This window comes from Phlebotomus papatasi, chromosome 3, assembly GCF_024763615.1.
Source record: "Phlebotomus papatasi isolate M1 chromosome 3, Ppap_2.1, whole genome shotgun sequence".
Taxonomy (NCBI): Eukaryota; Metazoa; Arthropoda; class Insecta; order Diptera; family Psychodidae; genus Phlebotomus; species Phlebotomus papatasi.
Window position 1 is genome coordinate 44,579,333 of NC_077224.1, and position 18,778 is coordinate 44,598,110.

The 18,778-nt window shown below is 33.0% G+C and overlaps 4 protein-coding genes across 4 annotated transcripts; 3 read left to right on the forward strand and 1 right to left on the reverse strand.

The window, feature by feature from the left end:
- Window positions 1-1,344: 1,344 nt before the first annotated feature.
- On the forward strand, window positions 1,345-3,435 carry LOC129807923 (alcohol dehydrogenase 1-like). The gene is made up of 2 exons (XM_055857529.1): window positions 1,345-2,073; window positions 3,253-3,435. The coding sequence occupies exons 1-2, from the start codon at window positions 1,421-1,423 to the stop codon at window positions 3,368-3,370; spliced, it is 771 nt and encodes a 256-aa protein (XP_055713504.1). The 5' UTR covers window positions 1,345-1,420; the 3' UTR covers window positions 3,371-3,435.
- Window positions 3,436-3,641: 206 nt separating this feature from the next.
- Window positions 3,642-7,100, forward strand: LOC129807924 (alcohol dehydrogenase 1-like). The gene is made up of 2 exons (XM_055857530.1): window positions 3,642-6,243; window positions 6,303-7,100. Exons 1-2 carry the CDS (start codon window positions 5,588-5,590, stop codon window positions 6,418-6,420), a joined length of 774 nt encoding a protein of 257 aa, XP_055713505.1. The 5' UTR covers window positions 3,642-5,587; the 3' UTR covers window positions 6,421-7,100.
- A 4,256-nt stretch (window positions 7,101-11,356) lies between these two features.
- On the forward strand, window positions 11,357-12,475 carry LOC129806698 (15-hydroxyprostaglandin dehydrogenase [NAD(+)]-like). The gene is made up of 3 exons (XM_055855469.1): window positions 11,357-11,525; window positions 11,648-12,296; window positions 12,358-12,475. Exons 1-3 carry the CDS (start codon window positions 11,480-11,482, stop codon window positions 12,473-12,475), a joined length of 813 nt encoding a protein of 270 aa, XP_055711444.1. The 5' UTR covers window positions 11,357-11,479.
- Window positions 12,476-12,498: 23 nt separating this feature from the next.
- On the reverse strand, window positions 12,499-17,640 carry LOC129807925 (translation initiation factor IF-2-like). The gene is made up of 2 exons (XM_055857531.1): window positions 17,187-17,640; window positions 12,499-13,590 (listed from the first exon to the last, which is right to left on the reverse strand). The coding sequence occupies exons 1-2, from the start codon at window positions 17,560-17,562 to the stop codon at window positions 12,644-12,646; spliced, it is 1,323 nt and encodes a 440-aa protein (XP_055713506.1). The 5' UTR covers window positions 17,563-17,640; the 3' UTR covers window positions 12,499-12,643.
- Window positions 17,641-18,778: the final 1,138 nt, after the last annotated feature.

Genomic DNA, 18,778 nt, shown 5'->3' on the forward strand with positions numbered 1-18,778 from the left:
AGAAATTTCCAAAAGAAAACAAATAATGTGATATATCTGCTTTTATCCGCAATCGGACTGATTTTAAAATCCATTTCTCATCATCTCTTCTCATCAATGAGCCCTTGGCTTGGCCCTTGCTGACCTTACCTAATCAAATTTTGTTGCGTCTGAATTTCTTCGCGTAGTAGGGTTCGATTCCAAATAAGTCAATAAATAATTGAAAATAAAAAATAAAAAACTATTTTCACTATTTTGGTTAGTGACAAATCAAAAATTGATTTTAAAAAATCTCATTAAACCAAAATTTAAATATTAAGATGGTTGAGAACAAGATTTAAAACTTCTTAATTTCTCCATTGCTAAAATTTTTTCTTCTTTACCCGTTTATATTATTTTTTACCTTTGCCAAATTATTGCTTAACCCTTTAACGACGAGATACTTTTTACGGACTGAAAATCAACAGTAAAAATTAAACTGAGAAACATAAACAAAGATAAGTCTTCTATCTAACCTTGGAAAGTCCAACAGAGTCTGATTCAGTGTATTTTGCGCCTCTATTAACGATAGGGACAAAAATAGCCCAAAAAATTAAGTAATTTTTCTAACAACATCACAATGAATAATAATTTTCGCTTTAATGAAAAATATTACGTATAAGTATTGTAGTTTTTATTGCCAAAAGGGTTTTGCTTAAAAAAAATTGGAAGTAAAAAAAATAAATAAATTCAATTATGAATTTGAGAATTTAAAAATTCGCCATTTTTGAGCCTTAATATATACTACATAGCAAATGGCTAGAAACTTGCAAACAAAATCCTAGGTTCCTTCAACCTTCTACTTGGCAATTACGTACAAATATAAGAAAAAAATAACTTTAGGTAGTCAGGAAAAATTATTTTCTTTATGGGACACCGGTATTCCAATCGTCCTTAAAGGGTTAACTTGCTGTGGCCTAAATTGAATTTTCTAAAAAGTTTCTTCTTTTTTAATAGAAAATGATCTATAAAGTGATAACACAGTCTTTAAAATATTTCCCTCTGAAAGCAAATAACTTTTTTCAGTTTTCAATAAATAAATAAATAAATAAATAAAAAACAAAACAAATCTTGCAAATTTACATATGATTTTCTTTAGGAATTCTTCAGAAATTCTTCAGTACTACGTCTTATAGTTAAATTATAATAAAGAATACCACACGAAAAGTCCATAAAATTAATTAACTAAATGAACTAAATTAAAGCAAACAGTTTAACAAGCATATAAAATACGTTAATAATTAAACATTTTTCTTACAAACAGAGAGCTTCAAAACAAGTAATTAAAAATAGCACGGAGTTTAATCTTATCTTAGTTGCATTAATGTCACTCATTTGAGACAACATTCTTTCTCGTTTATTCTGTATAGAATTGTCGAGTAGAAAACAATACCCTGAGAACATGATTTTGAATAATAAAAGTGCTTTAGTTACTGGAGCATCTGGGGCAATCGGTGGGGCAATTTGTGAGGAACTTCTTAAAAATGGAATTAAGTATCTTGCTGTTCTTGACATGAATTCTCAAGAACCTAAGATTTTAAATGATTGGAAGAAGACCTATCCCAGTGTCATCATAAAGTACTTTCAAGTGGATGTGACTTCCCGTGAAGAACTGGAAAAGTGTTACAGTGAGTTCACAAAGGCAGTTCCAAGCTTGGATATCATGATAAACTGTGCCGGAATCTTCAATGAAAAGGACCCAACAAGAGTAGTTAATGTGAATCTGAATGGTGTTATTGAATCCACTCGTATTGCTATCGATCACATGAGAATTGATACCGGCAAAGGCAAAGGTGGAACCATCATAAACATCTCTTCATCCGTGGTAATAAACTTATACAGTTTTAGTCCGGCGTATTGTGCTTCAAAATTCGGTGTTGTAGCCTATACCCGGGCTCTAGCCCATGGACGAGATCATCTGGGTATCAAATTCCTTGTTCTTTGTCCAAGTGGAACAGACTCCGAACTCTTTGATAGAGTCTTTTCAACTGACTATCTCTTTTTGACGACTGAAGAAGCTGTGTCAATGTTTAAGAAACACTTTCCAACTCAAAGGTATGTTCTTAAAGCCCATTTAAATATTTTTATCTTTCTTTATTTTTTAAGGCAAGCTTATATTTACAATATAAGCTATTTTAAGCATTCAACCAGTTCAAATTATTTTTTTTAAATTTTAAGTAACGCCTTTGGATTGTATTAAACATTAATTTCTTAATGAAAGCTAGTCTACACCTAGCAAAAACGTTTTCTAAATTATTATTATGTTCGCTTTTGCAAATCCTTTTTGGTGCTGACCTTACAACTTCTAAAGGGAAAATGGGAAAGTGAAAGTGTAATATTTCCTTCTTACTTCTGATTTTGGCCGTGGACTGTGTTAACAATTACCGAATGTACTTTACGCTCCTTAAACAATTACTAGAGTACGAAATAAATTATTTCAGTCTCAATGAAGATCCTTAAAGACAAAATCCTAAACGCAAAAATTCTGAAAGGGTCAAAATTCAGAATTTGTAAGAGTCTCATCTATAAGGGAATCCTTTCAGGATTCGCACATACTCTAGCTTTAGAGTATTAAGTCACATGTTTCCTGAGAAATTTAAGCCAGATTCATTGAAGAAGTAAAGAAAAAATGTGAAGTGCTCGAAGCTAGATTGTGTGCGAAGCTTGCAAGCCTTCCTCTGCTTCCATGTTTACACCCACGCTTTCTGGAGACAAAAGACTTATTTTGTGTCTTGGGAAATTATTCCACACATTTATCCTCCGTGTAATTTCAATACTCTCAGGATTTGACCATACGGGATCTTGACTTTCGGGATTGTGGCGTTTGGGATTTTGTCTTTCTGGATTTTGTATGCCACTGAGTGAGATATTTAACTATTTAACACCTTTAGTCACCTTTAATAAAATTAAAACCGGAAAATCACTTTTTCTGGAATGGTCTTTTTGCAGTTAAGCTCATACGAATTATTTCGGCTTTGGAATTTTTGAGACATCATAACTAAATTAGATTATTCGTCCGTTTTAACCCTTTAAGGACGAGAAGGGCAAAAATTGGGGGTCAGAAAAAATAATTTTTTCAGACTTTTAAAGCAAAACACAACTTTAGAAGGCCGTAGGAAAAATTACATTTTTGGGTCACCGGTGACCCAATCGTCCTTAGGGTTAAGGGATTAATTATGATATTTACAATTTAGGCTAATATTGGAAAGTGATAGATTATCATTAATTTTTCAGTCCATCCGAAGTGGGACAAGCAGCAGTGGAAATAATGCAGAATGGCAAAAGTGGAAGTGTTTGGACCATACTTAATGGAAAATTATCCGAAGAACAACTTCCTGGAATTGTTGTTTGAATATTACGAAATTATAAATACTTATTTCAAAAGTTTTAATAAAATTGTCACTAAGAATGTGAAAACTATTTCATTTAATCATGGAGACATTTTATTTCTGAACTGTAAGCTTCCAATAGCCAAGGTGGGGTAAGTCAAGGTCCAGACATGCATGAAAAATCGAAAAATACTTAACGTAAGTCTTTTACGTAATTTTTACAAATAGTGGAAACAGCAATGTGGGTATTTAAGGGGATAGCCTAAATTAGAACGTCCACAATTAAATATTATAAAATTAGGATTTTTTAAGGAGATGGTAACGATCAAGCTTCAGGAAATTTTTGGCTATATATCTGTCTATATATATTTAAAGTACCTAAAAAATTTTCGAAAAAGAAAATTAATATTGGTTGACAAATTACTAGTTTACTGGGCATAAATTCGTTGTAGTACTCGCCTAATTGGTGGGTAATGTTGACCTCGTAATCTTGTGTGAAAAAAAAATAATTTAATAAAGTAATAAATATTTAGGTGTATTTACATAGTTAAACTAGAAATAAAACCGGAAAAATCGTGAAATCAGAACTTTTCCGAAGTTTTGGGATAAAATACTGACTTTACACGTAGTAAAAAAATAAATAATAATAATAATAAATTTATTCAAGCTCTACATTTCCCCCCTTACCATGCGTCTGCCGCCGTCTTAGCGTTGTTGACCAGCCTCCGAAGCCAAACGACAGAAATACTTCTTCATTGGCTGTGTAATCTTTGAAAAAATTACTTTTACAAAGTTGACATGGCAAGTTTTACAATTTTATGGCAGAAACCTAGCACAAAGGCACAGGGATGTAGAGTGCGATTTTTTGTAGAGTAGCGCATAACCGAAAGGCTGTTCACGCTCTCTAAGTGGAGATAATTGAAATAAGGGTAATTAAATTTTATATAAGGTTAATTAAATTTTATATAAAAGTAGGACCATATCGCTCCTTGGAAATTACAAGGGGCCAACTCACTTTTTGGCGATTTTGAGGTTTTAATGCACTCAGACAGAGAATTTAATAAAATTTCAGATGATATGAGTCAATAAATTTCGTTATTAGAAAAGTTTTTCAAAATTTTACTCTTTATGATTGCTTGCGCGGTTTTGTTTGAAGTCAATGGGCACAAAATAGATTTATCGTTCAAATTTTTGTGAAACAAGGGACTAACTCAAGCAAGTTGATCCCTTGTCATTCTAATTTCATGAAAATTTGCGCATCATTTAGAATGACAAAGAGCTAACTCATAAAAAAACGTATTTTGAAAGAATAAAATATGTATGTTTCGATGTTTATAATAATGCTCATACAATTAGAAAAGAATTAAATTGTTTTTATTAACATACTCAATTGAGATAATTATTTATACAAAGTTGAATCTTTCATGCTGTCTCCTGAAAAATGGCTCAGTTTGAGTTAGCCCCTTGTAATTTCCAAGGAGCGATATATTCCCCGTTAAATATTCAATAATAATTCCATAATTCCCCGTTAATAAATTCAAAGACTTCAAGATTTCAAAGTTTCTTTTCATTTAAAATTGATTTTGTCTATTTAAAGCATGTGCACGTTAAGATTTCACCAAATAATAATGCTTTAAAAATGAAGTCTACATAATATTAAAAAAAAAGAAAAATATTTTTTGAAACTTTAATTCATTGTAGATTTATTAGATATATTAGTTTTTTATTCAAGTATTTGATTGGCGAAATTACGAATCTTCTTCTTGAGTCCTCTGATTTTTTTTTTGTATTTCCTTAGACAGTTTATCTATCGATTTAGGTAATAAAAAAAGATTTTTTGACTTTGTATTTCAAGCTTTCCCCTTAACACACTGAGTCAAGATTATGTTTTGTACACTTAAAATATTTACCTTTTTCAACTTTGAGCATTCATTCGGGCGTTTATTCATTCTATTGCTATACCATCAAGGCAAGCAAGATCAATTGATACTTATAAAAACTAAACAGATCTATGAACTTTTAAGAGCCATACCAACAATGACAGTGCATTAAAATATGAAAAGCATAAATTATCTCAAACAACAAATAAAGAGATCCGAAACGACCAACCAATAAACTTTACCACTGAGAGTGACTGAGTTTAATCTTATCTCCAGCTGCATCACTTCTTCCACTTTTAGACACAATTCCAGTTCATTCATTCCTTGTTGAATTGTTGAGCTGAAAAGAACTCTGGGAAAATGTCTCTAATAAGTGATAAAAGTGCTTTAGTTACTGGAGCATCTGGAGCAATCGGTAGAGCGATTTGTGAGGAACTTCTTAAAAATGGAATTAAGTATCTCGCTGTTCTCGACATGAATTCTCAAGAACCCAAGATTTTGAGTGATTGGAAGAAAACCTATCCCAGTGTCTCCATAAAGTACTTCCAAGTCGATGTGACTTCTCGTGAAGAACTGGAAAAGTGTTACAGTGAATTCACAAAGGCAGTTCCAAGCTTGGATATCGTGATAAACTGTGCTGGAATCTTCAATGAAAAGGACCCAACGAGAGTTATTAATGTGAATCTGAATGGTGTTATTGAATCCACTCGTATTGCTATCGATCACATGAGAATTGATACCGGCAAAGGCAAAGGTGGAACCATCATAAATATTTCTTCGGTTGCTGGACTAAGCATTTACAGTGCTGGTCCGGCGTATTGTGCTTCAAAATTCGGTGTTGTAGCCTATACCCGGGCTCTTGCCCATGGACGAGATCATTTGGGTATTAAATTCCTGGTTCTGTGTCCACATGGAACAGATTCCGAACTATACGAGAGAGTCTTTTCAACTGAATACTGCTTCATGACGTCTGAAAAGACTGCATCAACAGGAAAGAAATTGTCTCCCGCGCAGAGGTTTGTTTCAGTGTATACTAATTTTTATTGAAACTTAAATATCTGAATATTCCTTCCAGCCCTTCTGAAGTGGGAAAAGCTGCAGTAGAAATGATGCAGAATGCGAAAAGTGGAAGTGTCTGGACCATAATTACTGGAAAACTGACTGAAGCAGAGTTACCACCAATTCGTATCTGAAAAGTTCAAAATTTCAAATTTTAAAAGTTTTAAAAACTTGTAATAAAAATATATATTATGTATTTTAAATTTTTGATACGGTGACAGTTTATGAGTAGATTTAGGAATTTAATTAATCCATGAGTCATGAAATTCAAAATTGTACTCATGATCCTATAACTGAATGTTCTGTTTTTGGAATAAATCATGCGATTAATACCTTTTTTGTTTTACGTATTTGTACGCAATTAAGCATTATTTACAAAAGGAGGACTTACGTTTAAAAGCAAATCATTTAAAAATTGGTCAGATCCTGGTTTATTGATAGATATTTCAATGTGTTCCCATATCTTACCTCTTAACTCTTTCGCGTCATTAGGGTCATATATGACCCGGGGAAAAAACAATTTCTTTTGACTATTTACATTAATTGAAATCTATCGGTTTGTGCACGACATCATTATAGAAGGATGTAAGATTCTTGGCTAATTTTCTCAAGACTCCAGATATACAGGAAAAGAAAATATGTGAGATCAAAAATCACGAATTTCGAACTTTGTGAAATGACTTTTCTTTTTCAAAAATTTTTATATTCATTTATTTTTTTCAGCAAAAAGTTCTTTAGAAATACAAAATAGAATATCCAAAGATTGTATATTGCATATTTTGATATAATAAATTACTCTCAATTTTCCAGAAAAGCGTGTAGAATTTTCCGGGTCATATATGACCCTATAGTCCCCAAGGGTAACAGTGTTTTCGTCCCAAACCTGCAGCGAAATGTAGTTGGGACATTGTTTTTCTTTGTGAAATGCAGGTGGGACATCTTGCTCCTGGACATTTCATCTTATATCTGATGAATTATAACATATTTTGCAATATTTTAGAGTATTCTGCAAGCGTCTCATATTGTGCAATTGTATTGTGTGTCAATATATATGTTAGTAAGTTTATTTTTGCCAAATACCACTCAAAATATTGTGACAGTGACTGTTCAAGGGATTACCAGGAAGATTCCTTGAAGACCAGGAGTACAGTGTTCATCAAGGCAATCCAGTTTGCCATGGTTTTGGCCAAATTAGTAACTTCAAGCAAGAAAAACTCTTAAAAAGCCCGTGATATAGATTTTGAAAATGGTATGTACACTTCCCTTGAGGACAACAGGGTCATATATGACCCGGGGTTTTTCCGAGTTTTCACGCAATGGAAAATTTTTTTCCTCTCTGAACTATTATATTTGATCATAAAGCATTAGGAAAAACTCAATTTTGCATGAATTCATCTGCTGAATAAAAGTGGGACGCGAAAGAGTTAAGGCCTCTCCACACTAGCAGAAATTATTTTAAAAAATGCCTTCTTAATGAAAATTTCCCCTATCCTTGTAGACAGAAACGTCAGAATTTTTAAAAAAGGCAGTTTTTTTTTGTCGAAAATTACTTTTAGTATGCACTGAGAGAAATCCGAAAAAGTTAAAATAACATTCCGGAAATGTTAATTTTACCCTGTAGTATTAATCCGAAATCGGTGTAAATATTATGCTTTTTAGGTGTATTAAAGGTTAAAGTTACCCTTTTTCATGTTATTTTTACCCTTAAAAAGGTGTAAAATTACCATTAAAAAATATTGATATATTTTTACACCTAAAAAGTATTAAAATTATGAGGAAAAAAAGTTAATCGCACCCTCTTTCTTTCTCAGTGTGTAGTCAACATTAAAGTCCACATTTTTGTCCCTGATAATAAACGACAAATCATACGACATTATAAGAAAATATTAGCCGCTTCGAGTTATAGGGCATAAGATTTTTTATCTCAATTCTGGAAGCGTTATCACAAATTAAATTTTCCGCATCTTCTGAGTTTTACTTCCCTTTGCAAAAAAGAGTAAAGATCTTTAGCATTTGGAGGTCACCAAGATGAACAGTTGTCTATGTTAAAAAAATATATTGCTGATAAATAAAAACTGTTTATATACCTTTTAACGCTAATACAGATAAGATTATAAAATGTCAGAATAAGAAACGGTTATAGTAACCGTTGAAAATATGGAATATTTCACTTATTTGAAGTAAGCCTAAAAAGATAATGAGGTTCCAAAAGCATAATAGTCTTAATTACCGCTAAATAAAAATTGTCTGTTAAAATGTGTGGTAAGGTAAAATCTAGTAGTAAGTCTTGGTGCGCTTATGGTAGATGAGATTGCTTATAGTATTACAATTCTTGATGTACACAAATTCGAATATTTTTGGAGGAAATTACTCACATTTTATTGTTAATAGACGAAATGGCACTCAATGGGTCAAGTGGTAGAGCACTCGCTCTATGATGCAAGTGTCCCGGGTTCGAATCGCCTTAAGGTCACTATGAATTTTTCTGGCGTTAAAGGTGTTCGGATTGCATCCAGTGAGCTTCACTGAACTTGATTCCACGGGCATGGGACTGACAACTTCATCCCGTACAAGAAAAAATAATAAGGCATGTCTAGAACTGCCCTAGCGGGAAGGCCTAGTTCCTTCATGGAATGTTGTGCCAGCATTATTATTATTATTATTATTATTATTAAACAAATCTTCTACGCACTGGTACACTTTGATTTTTGATCAGTCCATCTTGGTGACTGATCTGCACGATCTGTCGATCAGCCACTCATGGCTCATGGAAAACTTAAAAACCGTCAGAACGGTGTCATTCTTGGATTGGCAATGGACGGAAAACTTATTTCTAGTTATTCCTATAACATTTTTTTTAAATATAAAATTTGAAGAAAAATATTCACTGGTAAAATCTTTTTTGTTCAAATATGAACTCATTGACATACAATACTACATCCACGAAATTCCACTTTTTTCAAATTCTTTTAAAATTTTTGAATTGTAATTTCATTAACTTTTCGAACTTATGCGTATAAGTATAGTTGGTTTTGTTAAGGTGCATATGAAAATAAGTTTATCGAAATCAATCAAGAAATATGTGGAAATATAGATTGGTCTGGTCAAGTTATGAAATGTAATTCCAAATAATGTAGAACATAGCAATACCAAAAACAGTTCGATTACTTTTTGAAATATTTCAGGTTCATTGTACTAAAGATTTATAAAGATATTCGCCATTCAAGTTCTAAAAAATCCTATCCTAGAGAATTTTCGGCCAGCAATTTGAATGTTAGGCTTTGTAGTAGATATCAGTAGGGGGAAGTTGTACACCATTTAATTAGGACACTTTTAAAATAGAACTTTTATTCTATTTTAAATTTAAATTGTACCCTATGATATGATTTAGCACTGCAAATCAATTGTGAAGCTAAATTTGCCATTACAATAGGGTATATTAAGCTAATTCAAAACCTGTTCCAAATGGAAATTTTTCGCTACTCCAAATGGAAACGTCATTGTTTTCATAATAAATACAGTACTAAATTATTATATTTATATATTTTCTGTACCACAGTTTCATTATTTAGTTAATTTTGCTCCAAAATAAAGCGAAAATCCATTCATATTCACAAATTTTGATTTATTAATTTCTCAGAAAAATTAAAAGTGTGCCTTTTCACCATCGAATTTTTCATCGATCGACCATGTTTTCCAATGAAAAACACAATGAGGTGACTGCTGTTTATTCGTTTTGTTTAAAATTTATGCCATATTTCTGGCTAATTTTAGTTAAATTAAGTGCTAATCTTTATTGTTAACGATACGTGAAGTTTTCAAATGAAATAATTACCTATTTCGTGAACAAAAAGGGTTTTTCTGAAGTGTCTGCAAATGCTTCAGTAGGAAACCCCGGAAATATGATTTTTTTTGGAGAGATTTTCTTATTGTTTTAGATGGGAAAGGAGAAAAGACCAGGAATAAGAACAAATCCTGCACTCAGTAGCAACTCAACAAGGTTTTGGAAGCCTTTCGTAGCGGTTTCACTTACACTGTTTGTCTCCAATTAGAAACTTTCCCTTGTCTCCATTTGGATTAATATATTTCCAATAGAAGCATTTTGCACTCGAGTATTTTTTTTTGTATTTAAGAAGTTTTCAAATTATATCTAAAGAATTTTCACTAAACAGTAACATTCTAGAAGAGTCAAGGAGGAAATTTATGTAATTCTCTTCAGAAAAAATATGAACTTAATATGTTGAATCTTCTGTCAAAGTTGAAGCGCCTGGAAATGGTTTTGAATTAGGACATTTACCCTAAAGGTCAATTCTATTTTAGAACAGGAGAAAAAGCTTAATTTTAAAGCTGCCCTAATTCAAAGGTGACCCACTTCCCTAGTTTTCAAGGCTTGAGAAATTAAATTAAAAAGAGAAAGGAACCAAAGGTAATTTCCGTGTTTCACAGTCCCCGATTAAGAAAAACCGTTCCTTCGTTTTTTTAACGTCAATTGATTTAATTATTTGAGGTGATTTTTGTTTCTTTAATAGAAAGTCCAAAAAAGAAAAGTGGGAATTTAAAGATATTTCATTTGGCCTTTCCGTTACTTAGTTCAGTTTTATTCAAGTTTCGATAAAATCGATCTTCAGTATACCTATAATATGAGCCTTAAAATGTGAAAACCGCAAGCCGGTATCTCTTATTGCTTTCTCCCACAAAGAGTTGACACGAATTTCATAACTGCAATGATTTTTCGAAACCTTTTAGAACAATAATCTTTAATATTAATTTTAAAGATACGAAAATTCCAAAAAGAAAGCCTGTTGAGAAGATATTTTGGATTTAAAATATTCGAATAGAATAATAAATTAGGTTTGGAAACCTTTTCACGAACTGCCAGCCTGCACAAAAGTCGACCTTTAATAACATTTTTCGTGCTTTTCGTATTCATGAGTCTCAAAAGACACTTCGCCATAGTTTGTGATCGATCTGATGAGCTCGTATATTAATTTGAACACCAATATCTGGCATTTTGAGGTACCCTGGCTAAATTCTTATGTTTATTCAGATTTCTGATATATACACCAAATTTATTGTTTTAAAAATTGCCTAATCTTATCGGCCTGATTAAACAAAACACACTACTTATAATGAAAAAGTAATAGCTAAAATTCAATCGTGAACTGCTAAGTGAGTAAAGTGGTCGTAAACACAATGTCTGTGTTAAATAACGGAGTAAATTCTGTGAATAAAACTTTTGGTAAGTAAGAATATTTTTGATATTAATATTATAGATTTTTCTTTGACATTAAAGAAAATATTCACGTACCAGAAAATTAAACAAAAAATACTAAAGAATATTTACTGTTATAACATTTTTAGAAAATAAAAGTGCTTTGGTCACTGGAGCATCTGGTGCAATCGGTGGAGCAATTTGTGAGGAACTTCTTAAAAATGGAATTAAGTATCTCGCTGTTCTTGATATGAATTCTCAAGAACCTAAGATTTTAAGTGATTGGAAGAAGACCTATCCCAGTGTCTCCATAAAGTACTTCCAAGTGGATGTGACTTCCCATGAAGAATTGGAAAAGTGTTTCAGTGAATTTACGAAGACTATTCCCAGTCTGGATATCGTTGTAAATTGTGCTGGAATCTTTGATGAAAGCTTGTATAGGAAAGTTCTAGAAGTCAATCTTATTGGAGTTATTGCATGTACTTCACTTGCAACTGAGCACATGAAAATAAATAAGGGAAATGAAGGGTCTAGAATTATTCTAAATGTTTCTTCAGCTGCGGGATTAATTCCCTTCAGTACATTTCCCACCTATAGTGCTTCTAAACACGGTGTTGTTGCATACACTCGGGCGGTAGCCCATGGACTTAGAGATTTGGGCATTAAATTCTTGAATCTATGTCCAGGAGCAACAGAATCTAAATTATTGGTTAAGAATTACATAAAAGATTATACTGCAATTGCAAGTCAAGAAGAATTGGACGCCAAAAAGCAGGCAATGATGGCTTTAATACAAAGGTTTTTGACTTAGATACCACAAAAAAATTAGAATTATTTCTTAATAATAATTCCTTTGCAGTCCGTCAGTCGTGAGTAGGGCAGCTGTAAAAATAATGCAGGAAGGTGAAAATGGAAGTACCTGGGTAGTAAAATGTGGAGAACTAACAGAATCTGTTTTACCTGAAGTAAGATTCTAAGATAGTATCAATAAAGGCACTTATGATGTTTGAGTACTTTTATTAAAATTTTATTTTTCAAATTTATACAATCAGTGACATTTAACATCTAAAGAGGGCAAAAACGAAAGACTTCTATAAAAGGTACAAAAAAATCTCATAATGTCAAGAAGGTCAAGTATTTAGTTCTTATGAAACCTCCTGAGATTCATCATTGATCGTTGAATCAGGAGACTCCGTTGTAAAATCTACAGTATTTTCCTCAGAAACTGAGAAAGATGTAGATTCTTTTTGCGGGGAACTACCTTCCGTTTTTTCCTCTTCACTTGAACTTGACGATGATACTGAGGAAGAATCAGAGTCTACAGAATATTCGCCATATCCGTAAGCAAAGCCATATCCATAATATATCTTTGGTACATTGTCAGTAGGAAGAGGAGGAAGGGTCATTTCTTCTACTGTTTCAGCAGGAGTTTCAATTGGAACATTTGATCCGGTAACTGGGTATGGTGCTAAAGGTGTTGCAGTTGGTGTATTGGCCACATAGGAAACATTGGCAACTGGAACTCCAATTGCTTGTTGGATAGCAATATTTTCCGCTGTGTCTTTACCATGATCCCGATGATCATAAATATGCACCTCACGGGCCCCGCCATAACCGTAATTACTGCCATATCCTCCACCTCCCCAGCCACCGCCACTTAAGCTTCTTACTGTCCCGTAAAGTGCTACTCCAGTCAGGATGTTGGACAAACTAAACAGGGATGACTTGGGCTTCTGATAGCCGTACATTCCTCCTCCCATCATCATTGGAGCACCTCCCATTCCCATGCCTCCGCCAAAGCCACCAGCCCCAGCACCAGGGTAATATCCATGCCCTCCCATGGCATGAGGAGATCCCCCATAACCACTAAATCCGCCATAGCCAGAAGACATGTAGGGATTGTGTGGATTCGATTGACCGAAATTCGTAGGACCTAGTCCATAAAACCTGGATGAATCCGCAGCATGAGACATTTGTGGTGCATGATGCTGCTGGTAAGGAGAATGGCCTTGTTGATAGCTGTTGTGATTCAGTGAGGAGTAAGGCGGTGGATGGGCATTTCTGGGTGAATATGCTGGTGGAGCTGCTCCAACTTTTCAAAACGTAGTAATATTGAAAAGAGAAATAACAGTCATGAGAAAAAGTGTTAATCATTGTGTTAATATTGCATGGGTGTCTTAAAAAGCTTGGTAGGTTTCGAGAGCAAGAAAATCAATTTTGCGCGATTTCAAAGCTCTTATTAAAAAAATTAATAGACGAGAGCATTGTTTATAATGACACGCAGATTAACGCTTGAAGCATTTCCGACATTCATTACGTAGGAAAGAAATATATTAGGTATCATCATAGTGTTTCTATGATAAAATGTATAAAAAGGTAAGAGTAGGGGAGACTGGGGCAAAATTTGTCAAAACGAAAATTTCAATATTCACTATTATCTCAAATAAAAGAGACTGAGGCTTGAAATCTTTATTATAGATAGCCTTCATGAACCTCCTTAAACTTACAAAGTTTCAAGGGATTCGACGAAGGATTATGTAAAATAAAAAATAATGAAATTTTGAGTCCTATTTTTGGAATATTTGGCTTACAGAAAATATCAATACTGATAAGCTCAATTTAACCAAATTTCTCGTTAAGATGAAGAAGAAATGAAGAATAAATTTCCTATAAAAATATGTCTATTTGATATTTTTAACGTTTGCGAGAGGAAAACGTCATAAATTATCCGAAGACTGACAAAATTTGCCCCAGCAATTTTGAAAATCTCCACAGAATCGACTTTTAGAAAATGATTCGAAGATCACATTTCTTTCGAGATAGAGGAAAATAGTCTTCTGCAATGATGTAGAGCAGTAACTTTTCTAAAAAAAAATATGCTCATTATAAAATGTTTAAGTTTTCTCAGAGCTCGTGAAAGAATTAAATATGCGTTTTGACAAGTTTTGCCCCAGTTTCCCCTACCCCATTTTTCCTTAAATATAGATTTTCTTAAATGCCCTATCAGGTAAGACCGTATATCGAGAACTTCATCACAAAAATGATATTTGCTGATATTAAAAGTTTTTATTTATTTGAAATTTCTTGAATGTCCTCAGTCATATTTTTTCAATTACAATTTCAACTTATTCAAAAAAAAACACAACAAATAGAGTACAACCCTCTTACTAATGCGTGGTAAGTATATAAAATGAGTAAATGAAAATTTACAAAAGGAAAGAATAAGTAATTAAGAAAATAGAAAAAAACATTAAAAAAAGAGATCTTATTAGGTGTAAGGCCCGGTTTAAAAATGTTGTGCCTCACGAGACTCACGGGGAAGGGATTTGGAGACTCCCCTGACAAATAACGTCTCATTAAACGTGTCCTGCTCCACACTTGGTACAACAAACAGGAAGCCAGGTACTTCGAGGATTCCATCGATATCAGGCGGTGCCAGTAACCAGTCCTATCCCACAAACACGTCACTATGCAGAGCAATGTTATCACGGGGACCCAGACCACAAATATATCTTATGTGTTAAAGGCAATTGTTAGTCGATGGATTGTCTCACTTTCCGTGAAAGAGAACAGCGCAACTCCATAGGCAGGGTTGGGCGGATTTTTTTTTAACATTTTACATAATTTTTTACATGTAAGTTAAAAAAGTTTTCTTCACGTGCTACATATTTAGCGTGTAAATTTAAAATGAAAAAAAAATGTAAAATTGATTGACTTATTAATTTAATTAAAAAAATAATCTTATTGCGTTCATTTTCGAATGAGAAAACAAGAAGAGAAAATGTGTAATAAAAAGGGGTGACAAAACGTCCTATGCTTTGCAAAATGCTCGAACTCATCACTAAGATGCTATAGGGGAAAATGCCCATCCCTCGTACGATCGCAAGCTTCGTAGTGACCAAATTTTTCCTATGCTTCTCAATAAATGTTACTCCACAATATATTTCAAAAACCGAGCACTTTCCCTTAAGGCCTCTACACATTGGGAGTAATTTTTGTTAAAACGTCCATTTTTGACAGGAGTTTGACATTTGAACCTACAGCGCTGCAGGCAATTTCTTTCAAAAAAGAAATTTTTGATGAAAATTGCTCCCAATCTGTTGTGGCCATTAGTTTTTAAACTGTGCGATAAGTCACATTTATAGAGAAACATAGGAAAAATTTATTCATTACAAAGCTTGGTATCGTATGATGTATACGATCGTTACGAGGTAAACTGGGCATCATTACCCGTACTGGTCTACAACCCATTTGAGCCGATTTATGAATTAAAGATCGCTAAAAATGGCTTATGAGTAATAAGATTGATTTTCGGATAAAAATTATTTATCAGTTCACTACCAGGTCATAACCGATTGGAAGGGGTTTCACATCGCAAAACCCTTAGTTCAACAATTTAGCAGAGATCCGTTTGTGTGTCAGTGTGACCATTGTCAAAGCTAGAGGTCAAACAATTATAGGTAGGTTCTTGCGATCTTCATGAATCTTTCCCATTTAAGAAATTATCTAGGTAGATTTTTGCCCATAACTAACAGAGACCTTGGCTAATTCCTTCTAATATATTTTTTTAAGTTTTTCACATCTGTTTTCTTTTTAAATTTATTTTTTGAATAAAGTATAACACGTTCGGTTTCACTGAAGAAGTCTTTGCTTTGAACTCCTGGCGTGTTTATTTAATCTGTTTCGCATCATGTTGCAAAACGGTTACACACCGATAATAACTTTTGGTTTAATTTTATTATTCTTCCACGATAATTTGAAAATATTTTAAATCTTCAATAAATCGTTCTAAACCAGTTTTATGCCAGTAAATACAGAAGTATAACGGTATAACGCAACAACGGTATAATGAGTTAGAGTAGGTATTACACAAAAGGCACAATTTTGTTGTTTTTATTCAAAAACATATTCTCGAAAGTCACAAATCCCAGTTTCAAAGAACAATTATTTTTAACGTTCCGTATTTTGAAACTTGTTATGTTTAATCTGTTATATTAACAAGAGTAGATTAAGATCACTAACAGTTCACTTAAGCTGCAATCACACTATCTTTGTGAAGAAAATAGCAAGTAATTAACGATTTTAACACTGGTGACTGACTAAAATTGTTCAAAGAGAGTCTTAAAATCACCACTTAATTAAGATTTATTATATTGTACGTATTTTTAATATTTTTTTCAGAAATATTTATATCTTGTCTGTGGAAAATCTAAACGTCATCATTCGTAAAAATAAAATATCCGCTGTTAAATTTTGAAAAGATGGATCTCACTTAGCCTATTGTAAGGCTTAAAATGAATCTTTGAAGGTTGAAAGCCAACAACGGAAGATTATTTTTATCATTTACGGGGATGAAATAAGATTCATCTTTTCAGGACTTAGTTTTTTATATTTACTATGGTGTTCTATTAAAAAAGTATAGGGTTTTCCTGCCCAGTCACGATCGAAGGTAGACAAGTATCATTTTAATGTGTTGCAAAGAACTTCATTGATCACGGTGCTTTTTAAAAGGATCCCCGGTAAGATAAAGGATCCTCCTACTTAATCCAAAGAATAGCTTGAACTTAAATAATCCAACAATTCTGAGTTATAAAACTGAACGAATTACCACTCAATATTAATAATAAAATCGAGAAACTGAAGTATGGATTTTTTTCCACTTCACTGATAACAGTTCAAAGCACTCACTTCCTGGATGATAATGACTGGCTCCTGGATAGGGAGGTGGTGGTCCGACAGGAGCACTAGGATTGTGTTTCCCATTTCCCACGTTCCACCCGATCGGCTGTTGATTGGTAGCCGGAGCCGCAGGTTTGGGAGCTGATGCTGCAACATTGGATGCACTTTTAGGTGGTGCTACAACGCTGGATTTTGGTGGAGCAGCGGGTTTAGGGGCAGGTTGAGGTGCATAGTGATGTTGTTGGTTCGATCGACCTGAATAGGATCTTCCACTTGAGGTCTTTGCCCGTCTACCGAGGCCAGAGCGCTTAGCCACGACTCCCTGGAGGGTCGTGAGCAAGACACTGGCCATCAGCAGCACCTTCAAATCTATCCAAATCTTCATGGTACACACAGAAGTTTCTGTCCGAGATTTGTGATCGTCCGTTCGTGATCACACAATAAAGGAGACTGAGGGTGATTTGAGCGCAAAAAAGATACGTTATTTTTCTCCATGATCATCTAGATTGTGATAGTGTGCGATCTCAAGTGAATAATTTTATTAAGCTCATATGTTCAGAGACATCCGGTAATTTATAGTGATTGGCATGTTCAGGGTTTAGGAGCAATTTTTTCCTGTGAAAAATGACTTCGCATTCTATTAAATTTAAGAAAAATGGAATAGTTCTAAAGTGAGGAGAGAACTAGAAAATACTTCTTTCACCTTTTGTGATTCTTTTTATAATTTGTAAAAGAGATAATATTTCTTCTATTTCAGGCAATTCATCTTTGAGATGAGACAAATTTACTTGCAAGACTGTATAATTCTGGCTGTTTTCATCCTCTGTGAGCTAAAAACACAATAAATCTTAAGTATTATATTTCTCAATTCAATTGTAATGTGATTGTGACCAATTTATCAATTAAACAAATGGATTTATTGCGATGTTACACACAACACTAAAAGAATTCACCTTCAATGCGAGTGCTTGAACTCACATAGTATTAAATTTCTTAGGAGAATTTTTAGGAGAATATTTTCTACTAGTAAATTTTCCTTTACAGATAATAATAAATTATATAATATTAATAATACATATTTTATTTTAATCTCTATCGCATGCCCTGCATGCCCTAAAAGAGTACAAATTAAGTTGAATAACAATTGTTTAATTTTATTTTTAATTAATTTCTACATTTTGCGAAAGATATTAAGTATTTTTTTTAAATTTGTATCTTTTTCTACAACTAAAATCCTTTTTTTGTTACAATAAATCATTGAAGATTGCATGGCTTGATATCCATATAAAATTTTCTTTGGAAAGGTTTTCTTGAACTTATCAAACTGCTTCCAATACTTTAAATGAACCCTGTACAAGAGCTGGTATAAGATTAAAATTCTTATCTTATGCTGTTCACACATCTTTTTGATTTAGTGAAATAAAAATTGATTAATATACATAGTGTCTTTGCTCTTAGGATCAATTTGTCTCTTTTCACAAAATTAAAATAGAAATTAAATTTTTCTTGTGAAATTGAGATCAGAATAAATCTGGAGTAAAGTATAACAGTATAACGTAGATTCTAATCTAAACGTTATTCGATAGAAATGAAAATAAAAT